The following is a 17,321-nucleotide window of genomic DNA, read 5'->3' as shown; positions in this document are numbered from 1 at the left end:
AATTTATTGTACAATAAACTAAATAATGACAGTAAAGTGTCTTCAATCTTTAATTTTCAGCCCCACATGTTGCCAAAACTACCAAAAAATCTTCAAATTAAATGTGTCATAAAGTGTAAAAAGTCATAATTCTAACTTTTCAGGTTCAGGTTCAGGTTCTTGTTTTGCAGTTGTTCTTTTTTTCAGCCTACTTTCTCTCTGTGTTTGCTCCACCTGTTATAGAATTAAATTATTCTTATTATTTTACCTTTTTCATTTGTAGGTCAAAAGTCAGACAAAGAGCTTGCTGCTTATGTTGCCCCACATTTAGGAAATAATGGTTTCTGGTTCAAAAAAATGGGTGAGTTTCTTTTAATTTTCTTATCCTTCATCTTGGTTGCCCTGACGTTTGTCTGCTGAAAGATCATATTTGAGCCGTTGTTGACAGAGAACCTGACTGAGCTGGGAAAGTACACACTGAATTTGAACACAGTGGTCCATGAAACAAACGCTGTCAGCTTTGGCGGTAGAGCGCTTCCAACGTTCACACTGAAGTTTACCATTAAAGGTGAGGAGAAAGAATGCTGTGTGTTTAGCTAGTGATCATTATTCCCACCATTCTGACCAAACAGACACACTCCTTTGTTCTATTGTCAGAGGGCGATGCAGCAAGCTTTGATATCAGTGCAATGAGCCCCACGCTGCGAGTGGGCGTGCCGTTTGACATTCCTCTGCAGATAAAAGATGGTTATGGCCACTCAACGACCCTCACTTCTAAACTCACACCTGAGCTCAAATGCTGGTGAGTCTCATTAATGCTACTGAATTTTTAAATGCTTGAGAAAAAAAATATGTATGAAAGCCTTTGTGCCTTTATTATGTCACATTTAACAGTGTTGTAACACGGCCATTGTTATTTATTTATTTTTATTTATTTATTTTTTAGTGGTCTGGATCTGAGTTATGGGACATTCTCCAGCAGTGGAACCACATTCACCATCAAAAATGTCAAAGCGAGAGGAAAAGTCCTGAATTACCAGCAATCCAAGGTTAGAACTAATGATTTCTACGCTACGAAAACATAAATTTGCCCGTCACATGGAAGACTGCTTAAAATAAATAAATAAACTACTAATAGTACAGTCATAGTTTTATCAAGAGGTGTAACAACTACTTGAAAGTCAATAGTCAAAAAATTATTAGCTGATTTGGTGATTTATTTTTATGTGCTTTGTTTGCATTTTCAGAGCTATGACCTGGAAGTGACCCTGCCTGGCCTGAAACAACACACTAAGTCCATCAAGATCAGTCTTCTTCCTGGTAACCCCTCATTTATTTATGATTTTTGAACAGTTTGTGTACTGGTTTCTCATGTGCATTATGTCCTTTCAGAAATCTTGATTGTTAAATGCTTAAATCACACTATAATAATCGTAGAATATAGAAGATTTATGTTTCCTATCTGCTCCTGGACGACTGGACCAATCTTGATGAGACTGTGCAAACAACAACGACGTAGGGATTCGAAGATCAGTTTTGGTTGAGCATCATCTTCTTTTGAGACACTTTATGAAACAACTGGATTCATCCTTGGCACTTAAACGTTGATAATTATATTTAAATAATTTATTTTCATATCTAGTTCACTTATCCATTGCTAAGGTTTTGGCAAAAAATCAATCTTGTTGACAGCATTTGAAGTATGCTTCAAGTGTATACTCTCTTGATCAGAAGTGATTGCTTGGATGAGGAAAAAAGATATATAAATACAGTTTAAAAGTGTAAGTAACGCATTTAACTAAAGTCAAGCATCTGATGCTTCCAACAGTCGTACTCATCCCTGCTGCCAATTTAGAATAACCACTGAAAGCAAGCACAAAGCCAGAGTACCTGGAGATGGTTGGATTCTTGCTCTGAGGCAGTAGTGCTAACCACCACATCACAGTGCAGCCCTAGTTGTCTTAATGCCTCACAGGCATTCACACTATTGAGTTCCTCTTTCTCTTTATTCTTTATACTTTATTCTAGTTGCTCCATGCTTCTTCACCGTGGAACTACTTTCACAGTTTTTGTGCGATTTTAACCGTTCAAATTTTAAACTATTCTGCTATTTCTGCTAATGCTGACTATGACTTTTGGTGCTCATAACTTCTATACTTTTTGAGATATTAAATGTTTTATGCAATTTTTTGGTCCCATTGAAATGAATGGACCACATTATCAGTGTGGTCACTGATTTTGCTTGCTGAGGTGAGCTGTGTTTTAGCTCAGTGAGATGAGCAGCTGTTTTCAGAGCGGGAGGCCCGGGTTCAAATCCTGCTTATGGCAACATTTTTTTTCAGTTAACAGTTAAACTTTTTTTTTTAAAACTCTTTTTAACACAAATTACAGCTTCTTCTAGCCGCCTTAAGACCAGGAGGCCCGGGTTCAAACCCCGCTCATGGCACCATTTGTTCTCAGAAGACAGTCAAACTTTTTCACCTCTCTTCAGTACAAATTTCAGCTTCATGCATTCTCAATCATCCAGGAAAGTAAATCTCTAAAAAGTTGATTCTGTTCATCTGGACGCAGCGTTTTGTGGGAGAAACGTTTCGTCACTCATCCAAGTGACTTCTGAGACTGAAGAAGTCACTTGGGTGTGTGTGTGTGTGTGTGTGTGTGTGTGTGTGTGTGTGTGTGTGTGTGTGTGTGTGTGTGTGTGTGTGTGTGTGTGTGTGTGGTCAAGGTGTGACCCTGTGAAGACTCCCCAAAGCTGGTGCCAGGACTTCTGAACAAAAGGCTCTTATACTTAAAGAAATATACGTGTGTTTGCTAAACCATATATCAGCAAGAGAAGATACGACCTCTCGTAGGAGGTGTGATCTACGCCGGAACACTCTGTAGAGGGAGTGAACGCACTCCCCCTTCATGCTACACAGAGCTGTTACAGACCTCCTAGGATGAGACATTCTTTCAATCTACAAATGATTATACACCTCTAAGCATATATGGTTAAATATTTCTAAATACAAATGACAGTAACAAAATCTAAACCCATCAATGTTGGCATTCATGCCAAACTTCCTCAGCTTCCTCAGAAAGTAGAGTCGCTGGCGAGCTTTCCTGATTGCAGTGTCTGTGTGAAGGGTCCAGGAGAGATCCTCGGTGATGTTAGCCTCAGCCTCACTGTCCCATTTGTAGATGTCCCTGGAAACTGTTTTTTCCTATTGTAAGTCTTTGTCTGTATGCAGGCAGCAGCAGTATGGAACAATGGCCTGTCTTGCCAAAAGCTGGGTGGGGAGGGGTTTGTAGCAGTCCTTGAATGGAGTGTAGCAATGATCCAGTATTTGATCACCTCTTATAGGGAAGGAGATGTTGGCAGTATTTACGGAGAACTTTCTTCATGTTGGCTCTGTTGAAGCGCAATAAAGACAGCTTCAGGATTTTTTTTCTCAAGTCCAATAATGACGTCATACAGTTGGTCCATAGTCATAGGCCAACTGTATGACGTAAACAGCTGAAAGGTGAACTGAAGTTCCTTGGGAGGTAAAAAGATCTAACTTTGATGGTGTGCAGCTCGTGGCTCTGAGAGCAGTACATTAGCAGTAGATACACTGATTGAGTTTTAAACCTCTGATCAGACGTCTGCCATCAAAACCATTTAGGATTAAAAAAAAGTGTCCCCAGGAGACTTTGTAGCTTCACTGTAAAGGTAACAGATGTCATTTAGCTGTGGTTCAAATGATAATCTGTTGGCTGCTAACATTAAGACAAGGTAAATTAGATTTTTGTCTTATTTTTCTTAAAGATTCCCTGATTTTGTGTTGTTTTTCAGGTATCCCAAATTCCCTCCACGTCAAACCGGAGGAAACGTCAATCGATGTGGAGAACGGAGACCAGGTCACGTTTCATGTCGAAGTTCACGACGAGGCTGGAAATATCACCGCTAACCCCAAACAGATCGTCCGCTGCGAGGTACAAACATGGATTTGTTCGGAAGTCACAGGTGCCTCTGTGAAAACATAGAAAACTGTATTTATTGAAAGACCATAATGAGCTGTTTATATATGTTGGTCTATTTGTTTTCAGTGGTGTCTTGTTTCTGTCTGTAAGGCAAAAAACTACGCAGGCTGAATCTTTTTGTTTTTGTTCAAACATTTCCAGGTTAAAGGTTTCCCCCCGGTGGTCACTGATTGCAGCAGCACCGGTGCTGGCCAGCTTGTGACAAAGCCCATTAACCTGAAAATAATGAAAGGAGAGCAACAAGAGCTCAAAGCTCAATTTGTGATGCCTGTGAGTTAGAAAAAAAAGAATTCTTCTGCTCAGAAGAAAATTTCCAAGTATGTAGCTTGTTTGCAGTGTCTCTCTCCTCTTTTCATTCTAGAGTTACAAAAACATACCGCTGGTCATGAAGGAGCTGAGGGTGCTGCCCAGCACAAGGGTCTCTGTGATGGAGCTGTACAGTCAGGACAATGAGAATCTGGTGCTGAGGAACAGTGAAAAGATCGAATGGATAGCCGGCGGACTGCTAGACAACTTATTCTACAAGCTGTATGATGAAGCTGGCAGGGAGGTACTGCTCACTGCTGAAATAGCCTCCATGATCAAGGTGTGTAATGTGCAAACATTGCGGTTTACTCTTGTAATAGATTTTTAAGTAGGTGTTAGATTTTGTAAATGAAAAAACAATTATATATATTTTATTTTTATTTTTTACCCTTGCGAAAGAATTCTAGGATTAAAAAAAAAAAAAGACTTGTATGAGCCATTCTGTTTTAACACTTCTTAGCTTGATGTTAACTTTTCACTGTGAAGGTTAACTGGACAGGAGATGTCTTTCTGGAAGATCTGGTCAAGGGGAAGCTGCCGGATTTACAGGTACCTAAACGGGTGGGAGAGCAGCGCTTCTACCAGGTCTCCTATCAGGACCAGAGTGTGTCCGTCTCCTTCACTATCGTGTAAGCCATGAATCTATAATCAAAGCTTTGATTCAGTGTTTTCATTTGATACGGTCTGCACACTGATGTGTGAAGATATAAAGTCCCCTCTTTTGTTTGTAGACCTCGTCCAGATGAACCAGAGCGTCTAAAAGTAGCTTTACCCCAAACCACAGTGAAGCTTGGTGAGATCCTCTCCGGAAACATTAGTGAGTATAAATCTGATCATTTACAATTAATCACATTTTTAAAATTCACGGTTGCATCCTATATTACTCAGAATAACTTTCTTTGCACAGGCTTGGAGCTTGTGGACCAGTATGACAATTTAACCAAGACGCTTACCCCCACCTGTTTGAACCACATAAAAGTGGAAGCTGAGGGGCTGGACAAATCAGCCATCACATTTAAATGGCAGGTGGGACCAGAGCCATGTGCATTTAAGACAAAAGTTGACTCAAATATTAGTTAAATCAAATCAAATTTGCACTAATGCAATCTTAATATTATCTGAGCAAACAAAGCTCCCTTTATTATGTGTTTTTGGTGAGCTAAGGGTATACATGTGTGCATTTGCCCTTTCACCTGCCCTATGACCACTATAAATCTACTGAATCCTCCTCCCTACCAATAAAAAAAAGCCTGCTTTTGTTAAAATAGCAAGGTCATATTATTGGAATTCCACAGATAATGAACCCTCCCTTACCAAGGAGACAAAACATTTTTCTACACTCCGTAGATGACACGAAAAGTTTTTGTCTTTGTGGTCAAAGTTCACTAAAATGGTAACAAAGTCGATGTTATTTTATATGACCGAGATGGTTTTGACCTTCATAAATTCAGAGATGGTGCCACAAAGCTGCTGATTCAGATTACAGCTGAAGGAGAGCAGGACATGTAAAGATAATGTTGTTTTTAGAAGAGGTTAATGAACTCTTGAAGGAACCAAGCTGTGTGCTATAAAATTTGTAATTAAAGTGCTCACAATTTATCCTGCATTTTACCACTATAGTTACTATTTTATTATAGTGGTAAAATAGTAACTGGCACCCGTGTAAATACTGTATGTGGTTCATGTGTGAACTGTATTTGTATTTGTCTAACACAGTACTGTAAGAAGATGATGAAGAGAAAATTCAGTAACTTCTTTATTGAATAATGAGCAGGCCAGATGTGGTGATTGTGATGATCTAAGCTGATAAATCTCACGGCTCTGTATTGTACCAGGACAGCAGCTGTGCTGCCATGGTGACGGGAATTCGTTTCCAATCAGGGTCTCTCGGCCCCCGAGAACTGTCTTTCAGCTACTCTGACTTTGTGGAGCATGTCAGTATTAAAGTGACCGCAGGACTCCCTGCTCAGCTTAAGCTCATCAGCGAACCGGAGCAGGTAAAAAAATAAAAGATTCTTAATTTAATTTCTTTTTGGAGACAAACTAAAGGTATAGCTCATCCTTTTCTGTTTTTTTTTTTTTTTTTTTTTTCAGCCTTTGCAGGTGTTAAATGATCACGGCATCTCCAAACCATTTGTCGTCCAGCTGTGTGATGAGTGGGGAAACCCTTCTCCAGACCAGAGGGTTGTAGTGGACATAAAGACTTCACCTCCAGGACTGACGGTTAGCTTGAAAATCAACACAATCAAAGAAAGCACCATGTAGTCCTGTGAAAAATGAAGTACAGTAGCTGTAGAGTAACAGCTTAGCTTAGACCAGCTTTTATAGGGGTGGTCACACTTGCTGCTGATCACTTAGTCAGGTTTATTGGTTTGGCAACATCTGGCTGCTGTAGCAGCTGTATGGAATCTATACAATGATCTAATAGGAAAGGTCTTGTTATTGTTTCAGGTGAAAACCAATGTTACTTCACAACCTGTGAACGCAGAAGGAAAAGCCTTTTTCATTGTTAATGGTTTGAGCGGGCCGAAGTAAGTAAAATTATATTTGTCGTAATACAGCATCAGTCTTGATGTTTCCACTACTGTAAAGTCACTAGTGGAAGTGTTGATAGCCTGTTCTTCCTCTAGGGGGTGCTATCAGCTGCAGTTTAAAGGCTCCTTCAACAAAAAACCCATCCCTGGTCCATCAGTGAGCCTCACTGTCCTCCCTGATCCCAAAAAACCAGTCAGCCTATCAGTGGAGTATGACACCAGTGTCAAGTTTTTTGCTGGAAGCAAATTCCCAGGTTTGCATTTGTTTTTCTCTCTCCTTCCTTTAAAAAATGTTTCATTAATTCATTTATTTGTATTTTGATCAGTTTAATCTCTGTTCAGCCAAACTAAGGGAAGGTCTTTGTTTCTCTTCAGTTTTCTCAGTGACTGTGGTGTCTGATGAGGGAAGTCCAATTACTACTTTTAACCCAGCTGCTGTGTCCATGTTCATATGGGATGGGGTATCTTCAGGGAAAAAGCCTCCAGAAAGAGTGAGTGACTAAAACTCAAGAGTCTCCTTGATATACAGTGGTTCCTTGTTTATTGCAGGAGTTTTGTTCTAAAAATAACCCGACAGGTAAAATCTGTGAAGTAGCCAACTTTATTTTTTACTATTATTATAGGTGTTTTAAATAAGGCTGTAAAACCCCTCACTACACACTTTATACACTTTTCTCAGACGGTGACTTTGACAATGCAAATCATTTCGTTGACATTGTTGTGTTTGTTGGGGAAAAACTGTTCCAGTTTAAATATACAGCATACATCTTTAATGACTTGTGCACCCAATTCTTGGGTTTTTAAGTTTGAAGTGTGGATTGTCTGGAATCCACAGAGGGTCAAAATTTCACATATATACATATACTCACTTAAATCTATTAATAAGTGATACTGAAGATTGCACAGTGTCTTTAAATTGGAAAAAGCCAAGTGTATTAACATTAGTGATAATGATTGACTGTAGTTGTTAGTTTCTCTGTTAATATAAAAAAGATTTGTTCAACACAACTCATTAGATTGACCAATACCAGGAAAACTAAAAAGGAGAATTGTAGATTTATGCAAGTAGAGGAGTTCTTTTTTTTCCTATCGTAAACTTTTCTCTTAAAATAATATTTATTTATTTTTCAATATTTCTTGTGTAGGCCATTGAGCTGAAGTGTAATAAACCCACGAAAAATGAAAAGAATGACTGTTTTCACTTCAGGTAAGATAATTTTCACTTCTGTTTCTATTTTGTTTGGCTTGGTGACAGATGTTTTAAAGCATAGCTTTTATATTAATATTATTAAGTTACTTCAAGCAGCTAGTTAGCTTAGCTTAGCTTCCACAAAGCCTTAAAACGGAGGAAACGGCTAGAGTGACCTAGTACCAATATAGGCAACAAATTCATGTTAACTAGTGAGTTTTAGAGCTGCTGGTACTGTAAAAATGTTTTATATGTAAAGTCAAACTAATGGTTTCTCATGGTTTCCAGTCTTTGTGCTATGCTAACCAATGCTAAGCTAATCACTTGCATAAGGTAGTTTCAAATTTATAGTATGCAAGGGGTCCTGTCATTTTAGCTGACTCAATAAAACAGCATGTAAGATGATTTTCCAGAGTGTAGGTTTGTGTTAGAATAATGGTGATGATAATAGCTGAAAAAAATAATGGACCGCGCGTTTCTTTGCAGAGACAAAGACATCCCAGAGGAAGCTAGAAGGCACACCATACAGTTTTCTCTTCGTATTGACAAAAAAGACGTTCTCTACAGCAATCAGGTTGGTTTTAATACATAATAAAAAACACAAAACATTTTTAACACGTTCATATTTTGTTTTCAAACCCTCATAAAGCGTATTAAGCCACCCTCCAGATACTCATTATTTGTACCTACAGTGGTATGCAAAAGTTTGGGCACCCCTGATAATTTTCATGATTTTTCTTTATAAGTCATTGGTTGTTTGGATCAATTTTGAATCAGTTTCATTTCAATATATCATATAGCAGACAAACACAATGATATTTGAGAAGTGAAATGAAGTTTATAGGATTTACAGAAAGTGTGAAATAGTTACCTAAACAAAATTAGGCAGGTGTCTGGGCACCCCAATAGAAAAATTACATCAATATTTAGTAGATCCTACTTTTGCAGAAATAACAGCCGCTAAACGCTTCCTATAGCTTCCCATGAAAGTCTGGATTCTGGTTGAAGGTGGAGACAAAACATCTCCAGTTCAGTCAGGTTTGATGGTTTCCGAGCATGGACAGCCCGCTTTAAGTCACACCATAATATATCAGTATTAATCAGGTCTGGGGACTGAGATGGTCATTCCAGAATGTTGTACTTGTTCCTCTGCATGAATGCCTTAGTGGGTTTTGAACAGTGTTTTGGGTCGTTGTCTTGTTGAAATATCCAGCCCTGGTGCAACTTCAACTTTGTCACTGATTCTTGAACATTGTTCTCAAGAATCTGCTAATATTGACTTGGATACCGTGCGACCCTCAACTGTAACAAGTTTCCCAGTACCTGCACTGGCCACACAGCCCCACAGCATGGTGGAACCACCACCATACTTTACTGTAGGTAGCAGGTGTTTTTCTTGGAATGCTGTGTTCTTTTTCCTCCATCCATAACACCCCTTGTTATGCCCAAATAACTCAATTATAGTTTGATCAGTCCACAGCATCTTATTCCAAAATGAAGCTGGCTTGTCCAAATGTGTTTTAGCATACCTCAAGCAACTCTGTTTGTGCCATGTGCACAGAAATGGCTTCTTCTGCATTACTCTCCCATACAACATCTCCTTGTGCAAAGTGCGCTGAATAGTTGAACATTGCACAGTGACACCATCTGCAGCAAGATGATGTTGCAGGTCTTTGGAGCTGGTCTGTGGGTTGATTGTGACTGTTCCCATCCTTCGCCTCTGCTTATCTAAGATTTTTCTTGACCTGCCACTTCGGGCCTTAACTAGAACTGAGCCTGTGGTCTTCCATTTCCTCAATATGTTCCTCACAGTGGAAACTGACAGCTGAAATCTCTGAGATAGCTTTTTGTATCCTTCAACCTAAACCATGATGTTGAACAATCTTTGTTTTCAGGTCATTTGAGAGTTGTTTTGAGGCTCCCATGTTGCCCCTCTTCAGAGAGGATGCAAAGAGGGGAAACACTTGCAATTGGTCACCTTAAATAATACCTTTTCATGATTAGATTCACCTGTGTATGTAGGGTCAGGGGTCAGTAAGCTTACCAAACAAATTTTATGTTCCAATAATTAGTCCTAAAGGTATTCAAATCAATTAAAAGACAATGGTGCCCAAATTTACGCACCTACCCAATTTTGTTTAAGTAACTATTGCACACTTTTTGTAAATCCTATAAACTTCATTTCACTTCTCAAATATCATTGTGTTCGTCTGCTATATGATATATTTAAATGAAATTGCTGATCCAAACAACCAATGATTTGTGAAGAAAAAATCATGACAATTATCAGGGTGCACAATCTTTTGCATACCACTGTATTTTACTGGAGAGTAGTTGGTCATTGAGCTGTTGCAGGGCTGTAGAGCTGTTGCGTTACTCACTGACAGAATTGACTGACCTCAGTGCTGCTTCCCATCTTTTAGATTCGTATAGATGTGGTGGCCAATCAGCCTGTTAAACTGGGACCTGTCTCTCAGACTACAACCCCAGTTGTTTCCTACAGCGAGGACATTGCCAGCCGAACCTTGGTTGAGAATATGACACTGAGGATAATGGTAAGCTATTTATTTATTTATTGTAAAATAGCAGAGGCAGGCTTCACTTTTCACTGACATAAATAAACTTTGCAGTCATAGTGAGTGAATTTCCATGGTTGATTCCAGGATTTGTATGGCAACCCAGCGGGGCAGGACCTGGGAGGGAAGGTGATCATCACTATAAAGTCCTCAGATGGAGAGAGAAACAAAAGCTTCCCTCTTTTTGAAAGAGGAGCCAGCAGCCTTGCAATTAACTTAGTTGAGGGCAAGGCCCACATCCCTGTGAGTAACCATTCTTCACAGGACCAGCTTTTGTTTTGGAATTTAAGGGCCCCTCAGGGCTTATGATAATTGTTCACTTGCTCTCCTCAGAGGCTGGCTATCAGGGAGAATAGCCCCGGTGACAATAGCAGCACCTACATCCTTGTTTTCAAACCTGAAGTGTCTGTCCATCTCATAACCCTGACTGCTTTTGAGCTCCCCTTCCTTTTTTACAATGGTATGGAAAAACTGAGTGGTAAATGCTATTACGTGCAGCTTAAGATTTCTGAAAAATTAAAGCATTACTTTAATTTTTTTGTTTTTATACATTTTGTTTTGTTTTTGTTTTTACAAAATTCACTAATACATGTCTTTTAAACTTTTTTCTTTCCTTTTTTTACTACACGTGAACATATAATGAAGGACTGTGGGGTGACTTTAGATTCGGACTTGTTGAAGAAGTATCTGCATGCTTTTAGCTGGAAGCTCTAACAAAAGAAATCTCTGTATTACAATATATTAAACTATTTATCAGATCTAATCATTCCAGCCCACTTTGATCACTAACTGTGAGCCAAAAAACTGAAATGCTATTTAAAGCTATTATACTTAAGAGTAGTATTAATAATAGTATTACTACTGTTACACTACTATAGTACTATTGCTTAGATTTGCCTTCTGACAATTCACTGTTAATTGATAAACAATTAATTCTTCTTTTTTTTCTCCATTTTAGACTCACAAAACCAGCAAAAAATGTCTGAACTGACCAGGAAAAAAGATGAGCTCAGCAGTGCTATTGAGAAATATAACGAAACATTGCGTACATACAAGGAGCTCCTTGACTTGCTGACGGGTAAGATGTACTGTGTGCTGTTTGTATGTTGAACCAGGTCTCATCTGAAATATCCTTGTTCTAGTTTTTTTTCCTAGACTTCATTGTTTGTTGATCTCTGCCTTGACATGCAACAGTGATTAGTGTTTAAAGACTGTAGGTTGTGTTAGTAGGTCGTGTGGATAAGCTGCAAACAAACGGCTCATTTTGGGATTAATGAAGTTACCTGAATCTGAATAATCTCATGTCAGTGCAAATGGATATAGCTACAGAAATAATACTTTTAAACCACTGACTTTGATATAGTCTTAAATCTGTAATTTATCTGGGTTTTCCTCCCATACGTGATTAAAATTGTCTGCTAATGAAAATATTTTTCCCCTTAGAATCTTGCCTGATTGCCAGTAAGAAAGAGACTGATTTTAAAAACGAGCTGCGCCAGAGGAAAGTGACAATCCCTCATCCCATATCTGTAAGTTATTATGTCCATCCACACTCAGCTTTTTTTCCTTTTTCTTTTTTAAACTGAACTGGAAATCACATTTCTTATGTATCTGTAGGCACAACATATTGATACACTAATAAAAAAGAAGACTACTGAAGCAGAAGCAATTCAGAAAGTGTCCCGACGAGTTTTCTCCGTCCGTGACAACTTTAGGGGACAGGCAGATGTTTTGGGAATGGTAACTTTCTTTTTTTCTTTTAAAGATTCAGTACTTGTTTTGAGATGAATTTTCTGGAGATGTGTTTATCCTCTAATTTTTGAATGCAGGTTGGCCACCTGGCTCTCGTGCAGGATGATGCCGCTGCGTGGGTCATCTCCTGGCACATCAGAGGTGATATGGACTGTGTCATCACCAAAACAACAGAAGCAGCACAGCAGATCTATCGTGACACGCAGGGCAAGCAGCAGGTCATGGCCCTCGACAGCGTGCTTGTGCCACCAGGAAAAAGGTACGTGGAAGATGTATTTTATTAGTGTTGGCGTCTAACTGACGTGTGATGAAGATGTATGTGTCCTTTTATTAAAGTCTTTCCTTTTAAGCCCTTTCCTTCCCAAAGTCTCTCAAAAACAGTAATTTAGAGCTCTTGTGGCAGCTCCATTTTGAACAGGCTGCCTGAAAGTCAGCTAGAATAATGTCGAACTATATCAATGTATGCTTTGAACCTTGGGAGTCTGGAAATACGTTTTCCTCCAAAATAGCCACATTTAGTGTACAGTGTAACACTCTGTAAACACAGGTGGTCTCTCACTTTAGTTTTCTGTAAAAATAATGGTGACTGTAATTATTAGCACATATAAGACTCCATCCTGCTGCTCTTTGTTGGGGCTGTTTGGACACTAATGAGATTTACTTAACGACCAGCTGCTGCAGGTTATTGTCAGTTTTTGCAAAGCTAGTGATTTAAGGGCACATCCCTCTTTTATAAGACTTTTAGTTTTTGTATTTTTTCTAACTTTAAATGCGTTTATTTTGTATTCTGATTTGATTTTTATTGTAAAAAATTTTTAAAATCTGATGTCTGTTTCTGTTTGAGCTGCAGGTAAAAGTTTCTTTCACTGTTAAAATCATTTTAATATAATGAAAATCTTTGTCTCTTAATGTGAGGATGAAAGCCTTTGTTTGCTTTTGGAGACACGGGGGAGGAAAAAAGTAAAGCATCAGAGATGAGAAGCTGAATCTGGGGCGTGTTTGACATAAAGCACTTTGCAAAAAACTTGAGACATCCTTCATTTCTGTTTGTTTTTTGTTTTGTTTTTAAATAATTTTCAGTCCAGTCCTTATACCAAACCCTTTTCACTGGTTTGGTATAAGGTATTTGGTATTTGGTATTTTTTTGTTTGTTAAGCCACTAAACACAGTCTATAACTCATTCAGGAATCCTAAGTCAAGGAATGAGGCTGTGTTGTGATGACACATAACAGACAACTTAGCAAAGAACTGATTTAAATTGTATCTTTAGCAACTTTGTTACTAACAGCCTGTCACATAAAACCACATCATTTTTTTCCATTTCTTTAGCTGAATATATGACAAATGCCAAAGATAACACAGTTTGACAGACAAAATTGTGTTTTTGCACCAACAACTTGATTCCCAAAGCGCTATTAGTCAAAAACTTGGCAGATCTCGCTGGTGTGCAGTGACTCTTTGTGGAGAACAAAAAAGAAGGCATGTCTATAAAGACAGGACAGCAGGGTAACAGTATCTGAACATCATGCACTTAAGAAATAGGAAAAAAAAATCCAGAAAAGATCTGAGACAGGACTTGAGAGATGCATCTGTCCTCGGTTGATCCTCTGCGATTCACTAAAGCCTCATCAAAAATGGTCTAAGTAGACGGATGGCTTTCAAGAAGCTATTTTTAAAGAAGGAAAACTGGGAGAAATGGCTGAGGTACGCCAAAGTTACTTCCAATCATTGTCAATATGTACAAGGAGTTCAAGAGAGGGATACAACAGCGAGTGTCTACGGACATCTGTAAAACATGGCCGAGGCTCTGTCGTAATTTGGGGTCGCGTTATGTTGGAGATCTTATCAATTGATGGAATTACTGATTGACACACTGTCAATGCAGCAAAAGAACTTCCCCAGAGCCTGGGCATCAATATTATTGAAGAAGTCTGGGATCATCTTGATGGAGCACAGAACGAAAGGCAGCCAACATCCAAGGAGTAGCTTTGAATGTCCTTCAAGAAGCCTGGAGAACTGTTCATGAAGACATGCCAAAAATTGACTGTCAAGCTCGTTAGTGTTGTACAGAATGAGCTGTTTGTCTTGTGTGCTATATTTCCTTGTATGTTTCCACATGTTTCAGTTAATCATGGCACCCATTTCCCATTGTCCAAGCAAAGGATGGAGAAATTAGGAGTTCCTCAAGGCTTCTTCACAGTGTTGTATTCAGGCACTGTATTCTTTTTCTCGTTACTTTGTTTGGCATATTTACAGAAAAGGAGACCTCACATGTAAGAATCACTAGTTTCTGTGTTTTCATTGCTGCTACAGTTCACCCCCTTAAGAGAAACAGTTTTCTTGATTTTTAGTTGGAAACTGTTTCTCTGCTCATACTGAGTATTAGTGCTTTAGTTGCTTCTGAGAGAAAGAATATTGAATACACAGTATATTATGGGTTATTGATCTAATTTACTATTTTAACAGTTATTTTTTTATAAAGTCAGCAGTGCTAAAAACCCTGCAGTGCTCCCTGCAGTACTATTACTTCTAAGTGTAGTCCCCCCACGTGAATAACATAAATCTATATTAGTCATTGTTTCAGCACTAATTTAGAATGCAACAGTAAAGCTGTTTACACTTAATTATCAGTCAATTAATTATGTAATTATAAGTAATCAATTATGTAATGTGCAAGTTTTTTAACACATTTTTGTCTTTCTTTTATCAAAGTGAAGCGACTGCTGAATTTAAGATGAAGTCAACATCACACTAGAAACTGTCATGTCTGTTCTGCAAAATACTGAAAAAAAGACACAAATCCAAACAGCTGATTGACTAATCTATCATCGGATGTCTTAATGGTTACTAAAGTTAATCTAAAACACCTTCTGAAGGTCTGCAGACATTTTTTCCAGATCATAAAGAAATTATGTTGATCAGCTGGAAGGACACACAAAAACAAATTCTGACATGAAATGGAAACGATCCACATAAACTGAATGTGTGCTACACATGAACTGTAGCAACACAGTGTTCATTTATGCAAAGAGAAATGATCGTGCGTGGTTTGATGTTGCCTTTACGTTTGGAGCAAAGTGTCATGGTGTTGTCATTTGAATTGCTTACAGACCGCTGCCACACATAAGAAATGGCTACCCGCTCTTTGAACCCCATGGGAACCCGGTGTACGCCAGAGAGCTGCTGATATACCCCTGTGATCCAGAGAGCTGTGACATCGGTGAGCTGCCTTAAATGGATTTCCCCTGCTCAGCGTAACGCTGCCTGTTTGTTTGGTTATTGCAGATTTGAAGTAAGACTCTGGCGTTTCTGTGGGTTTTTAGAGGCTTGCCATCTCAGGCTGTGTTTGCTGTTGTTTCGGGGGCATTTCCCTTATGCCCCCACCACTCCTGTAAAGATTGGGGTAAATGTTTCCACCTGGGATCCAGCCTCACAGGGTGGAAGGGGGCTTTCTCTCCAGGGGCACTGTCGCTGGAGCAGAAATTGGGCCTCTTTCCCGAAATTAAAATGACTGTTTATGTAGTGATTTTCTTTGTCGTGGGTAAAAGCTGGCTCTGTCGGTTTGGATTTAGAGCATTTACCGTTTAAATTTACACTGATTGCCTCTGATTTACATTGAAATATGAACACTTGGCTTCTTGCCACTTGATTATGAAAGTTTTCAGTAGCAGTTAAAAAAAAAGTTAGTTTTAAATTTGTTCCAGCAGGTCTGAAAGTTTCTTGCTTGTGCTATTTTTTTCTTTCTAGTGTTTAAGAACATCCTGGGAGATACTATTCTGATTGATGACCTGGACTCTGCAAATAACTACAGAAGGGCGGTGAGTGACTTTGCTGAAGCAGATGTGCAATTTTGTTTTTTAAACTAACACTGTGCCAGAGCTGGTGCCTAATGTAGAACTGATTAGACTTTTATTAGTTCCAGTGGAGGAAAAAAAAAAAAGAGGGACTGCTGCCAAAGAGTGAAACTCAAGGGGCCAGCAAAATGATTCATCGATGACCTTTGCAGATTGTGTCCACTAGGCTCTCAAACCTGTCATATTGTGTGCTGGCTCCTCAATGGAACCAGGACAGAACTGGCTTTGCAGCAGCAGTGTTGCTGTATCGGTGGAAACTCTGGTTAATTTCCTCTAACAAAAAAAAGCTGTTGTTTACAGGTGGTGCAGAACAGGATCCAATGTCCCACCATACTGACCAGGCAGGGGGATAGGGTCAGTAGCAGGGGAAAGTTTGGAGGTGCACAGAACAGGGCCCCACCGATGACCACGTTACACATGTTTGGAGCCCCCCTCCCACAGCAGTACCACAGTCTAAAGGAACAAATAGGTGACTTAAATCATGGACATTTTACATTTTTAAAGCTTGATTTTGTAGCCTTAATGATTCAGATTATGCTGTAATTTCTGTTTTCTGGGGTGTGCTTGACAGACCTGCTCAGCCAGTACTGCTCAGCTGTATCGAAGAGAGAGGAAACAGAAAGGGCGCGAGATGATCACGTTAAAAAAATTACGTCTCCTGATGTGCGGCAAATGGAAAAAGATTTGGACGACAAAAAGAGGCAGCTAACAGAGATTGAAAAGGAACTCGGTATGTTGTTTGAGACAGTTGTTGATGATTTTATTTTGATTTTGTTGAATTTTAATTGATCTTTGTTCTTCTTCTAGCATCAGCATCAGCAAAAGGAATGAAACGACGCGCTGTGGATGGTGGTCAGCCCTCCAGCAGCATTTCAAAAAGAGCAAGACAGAGTTCCACATAAGAGATTCTGATTGGACCAATGGATTGTTTTACTATAAGTCTTTTTTGTAGTTTTATTTCTTTGTTAACTTTGAGTTGATACAATGTATTTTATTTTTTAGATGCCTTTTGTACATTTTAACACTTTTGTAATGGTAAAAAGTGCTTATGATCTTTGCAGAGCATGCTGAATCTGCTGAATGTATGCATTAAAAAATTCTTAAGATCGCACTTTGTGTATTTGTTCGT

At 38.9% G+C, this 17,321-nt stretch overlaps 1 protein-coding gene across 2 annotated transcripts in view; it reads left to right on the top strand.

Moving 5' to 3' along the window:
* smchd1 (structural maintenance of chromosomes flexible hinge domain containing 1) overlaps window positions 1-17,303 on the top strand; it is a 38,654-nt gene extending 21,351 nt beyond the window's left edge. For both annotated transcript variants that reach the window (XM_085468197.1, XM_085468196.1), the window contains 30 exons: window positions 263-340; window positions 428-547; window positions 637-781; window positions 926-1,028; window positions 1,227-1,299; window positions 3,794-3,933; window positions 4,123-4,251; window positions 4,343-4,567; window positions 4,774-4,916; window positions 5,019-5,104; window positions 5,195-5,313; window positions 6,123-6,284; window positions 6,382-6,510; window positions 6,739-6,818; window positions 6,918-7,075; window positions 7,197-7,312; window positions 7,967-8,028; window positions 8,497-8,584; window positions 10,434-10,565; window positions 10,674-10,829; window positions 10,920-11,046; window positions 11,545-11,664; window positions 12,030-12,115; window positions 12,204-12,326; window positions 12,416-12,597; window positions 15,449-15,558; window positions 16,086-16,156; window positions 16,493-16,661; window positions 16,764-16,922; window positions 17,000-17,303. In XM_085468197.1, the coding sequence (XP_085324323.1) occupies window positions 263-340; window positions 428-547; window positions 637-781; window positions 926-1,028; window positions 1,227-1,299; window positions 3,794-3,933; window positions 4,123-4,251; window positions 4,343-4,567; window positions 4,774-4,916; window positions 5,019-5,104; window positions 5,195-5,313; window positions 6,123-6,284; window positions 6,382-6,510; window positions 6,739-6,818; window positions 6,918-7,075; window positions 7,197-7,312; window positions 7,967-8,028; window positions 8,497-8,584; window positions 10,434-10,565; window positions 10,674-10,829; window positions 10,920-11,046; window positions 11,545-11,664; window positions 12,030-12,115; window positions 12,204-12,326; window positions 12,416-12,597; window positions 15,449-15,558; window positions 16,086-16,156; window positions 16,493-16,661; window positions 16,764-16,922; window positions 17,000-17,094 (3,686 nt within the window). In that variant the 3' untranslated portion in view covers window positions 17,095-17,303. The remainder of the gene's footprint in view (window positions 1-262; window positions 341-427; window positions 548-636; window positions 782-925; window positions 1,029-1,226; window positions 1,300-3,793; window positions 3,934-4,122; window positions 4,252-4,342; window positions 4,568-4,773; window positions 4,917-5,018; window positions 5,105-5,194; window positions 5,314-6,122; window positions 6,285-6,381; window positions 6,511-6,738; window positions 6,819-6,917; window positions 7,076-7,196; window positions 7,313-7,966; window positions 8,029-8,496; window positions 8,585-10,433; window positions 10,566-10,673; window positions 10,830-10,919; window positions 11,047-11,544; window positions 11,665-12,029; window positions 12,116-12,203; window positions 12,327-12,415; window positions 12,598-15,448; window positions 15,559-16,085; window positions 16,157-16,492; window positions 16,662-16,763; window positions 16,923-16,999) is intronic.
* Window positions 17,304-17,321: the final 18 nt, after the last annotated feature.

Source organism: Copadichromis virginalis, linkage group LG9 (genome assembly GCF_057382275.1).
Source record: "Copadichromis virginalis isolate Kocher_CV1m ecotype Utaka linkage group LG9, C_Virginalis_male_GT1.1, whole genome shotgun sequence".
NCBI lineage: Eukaryota > Metazoa > Chordata > Actinopteri > Cichliformes > Cichlidae > Copadichromis > Copadichromis virginalis.
The sequence above is the reverse complement of the archived record's forward strand: the minus strand, read 5'-3'. Positions and strand labels throughout refer to the sequence as shown.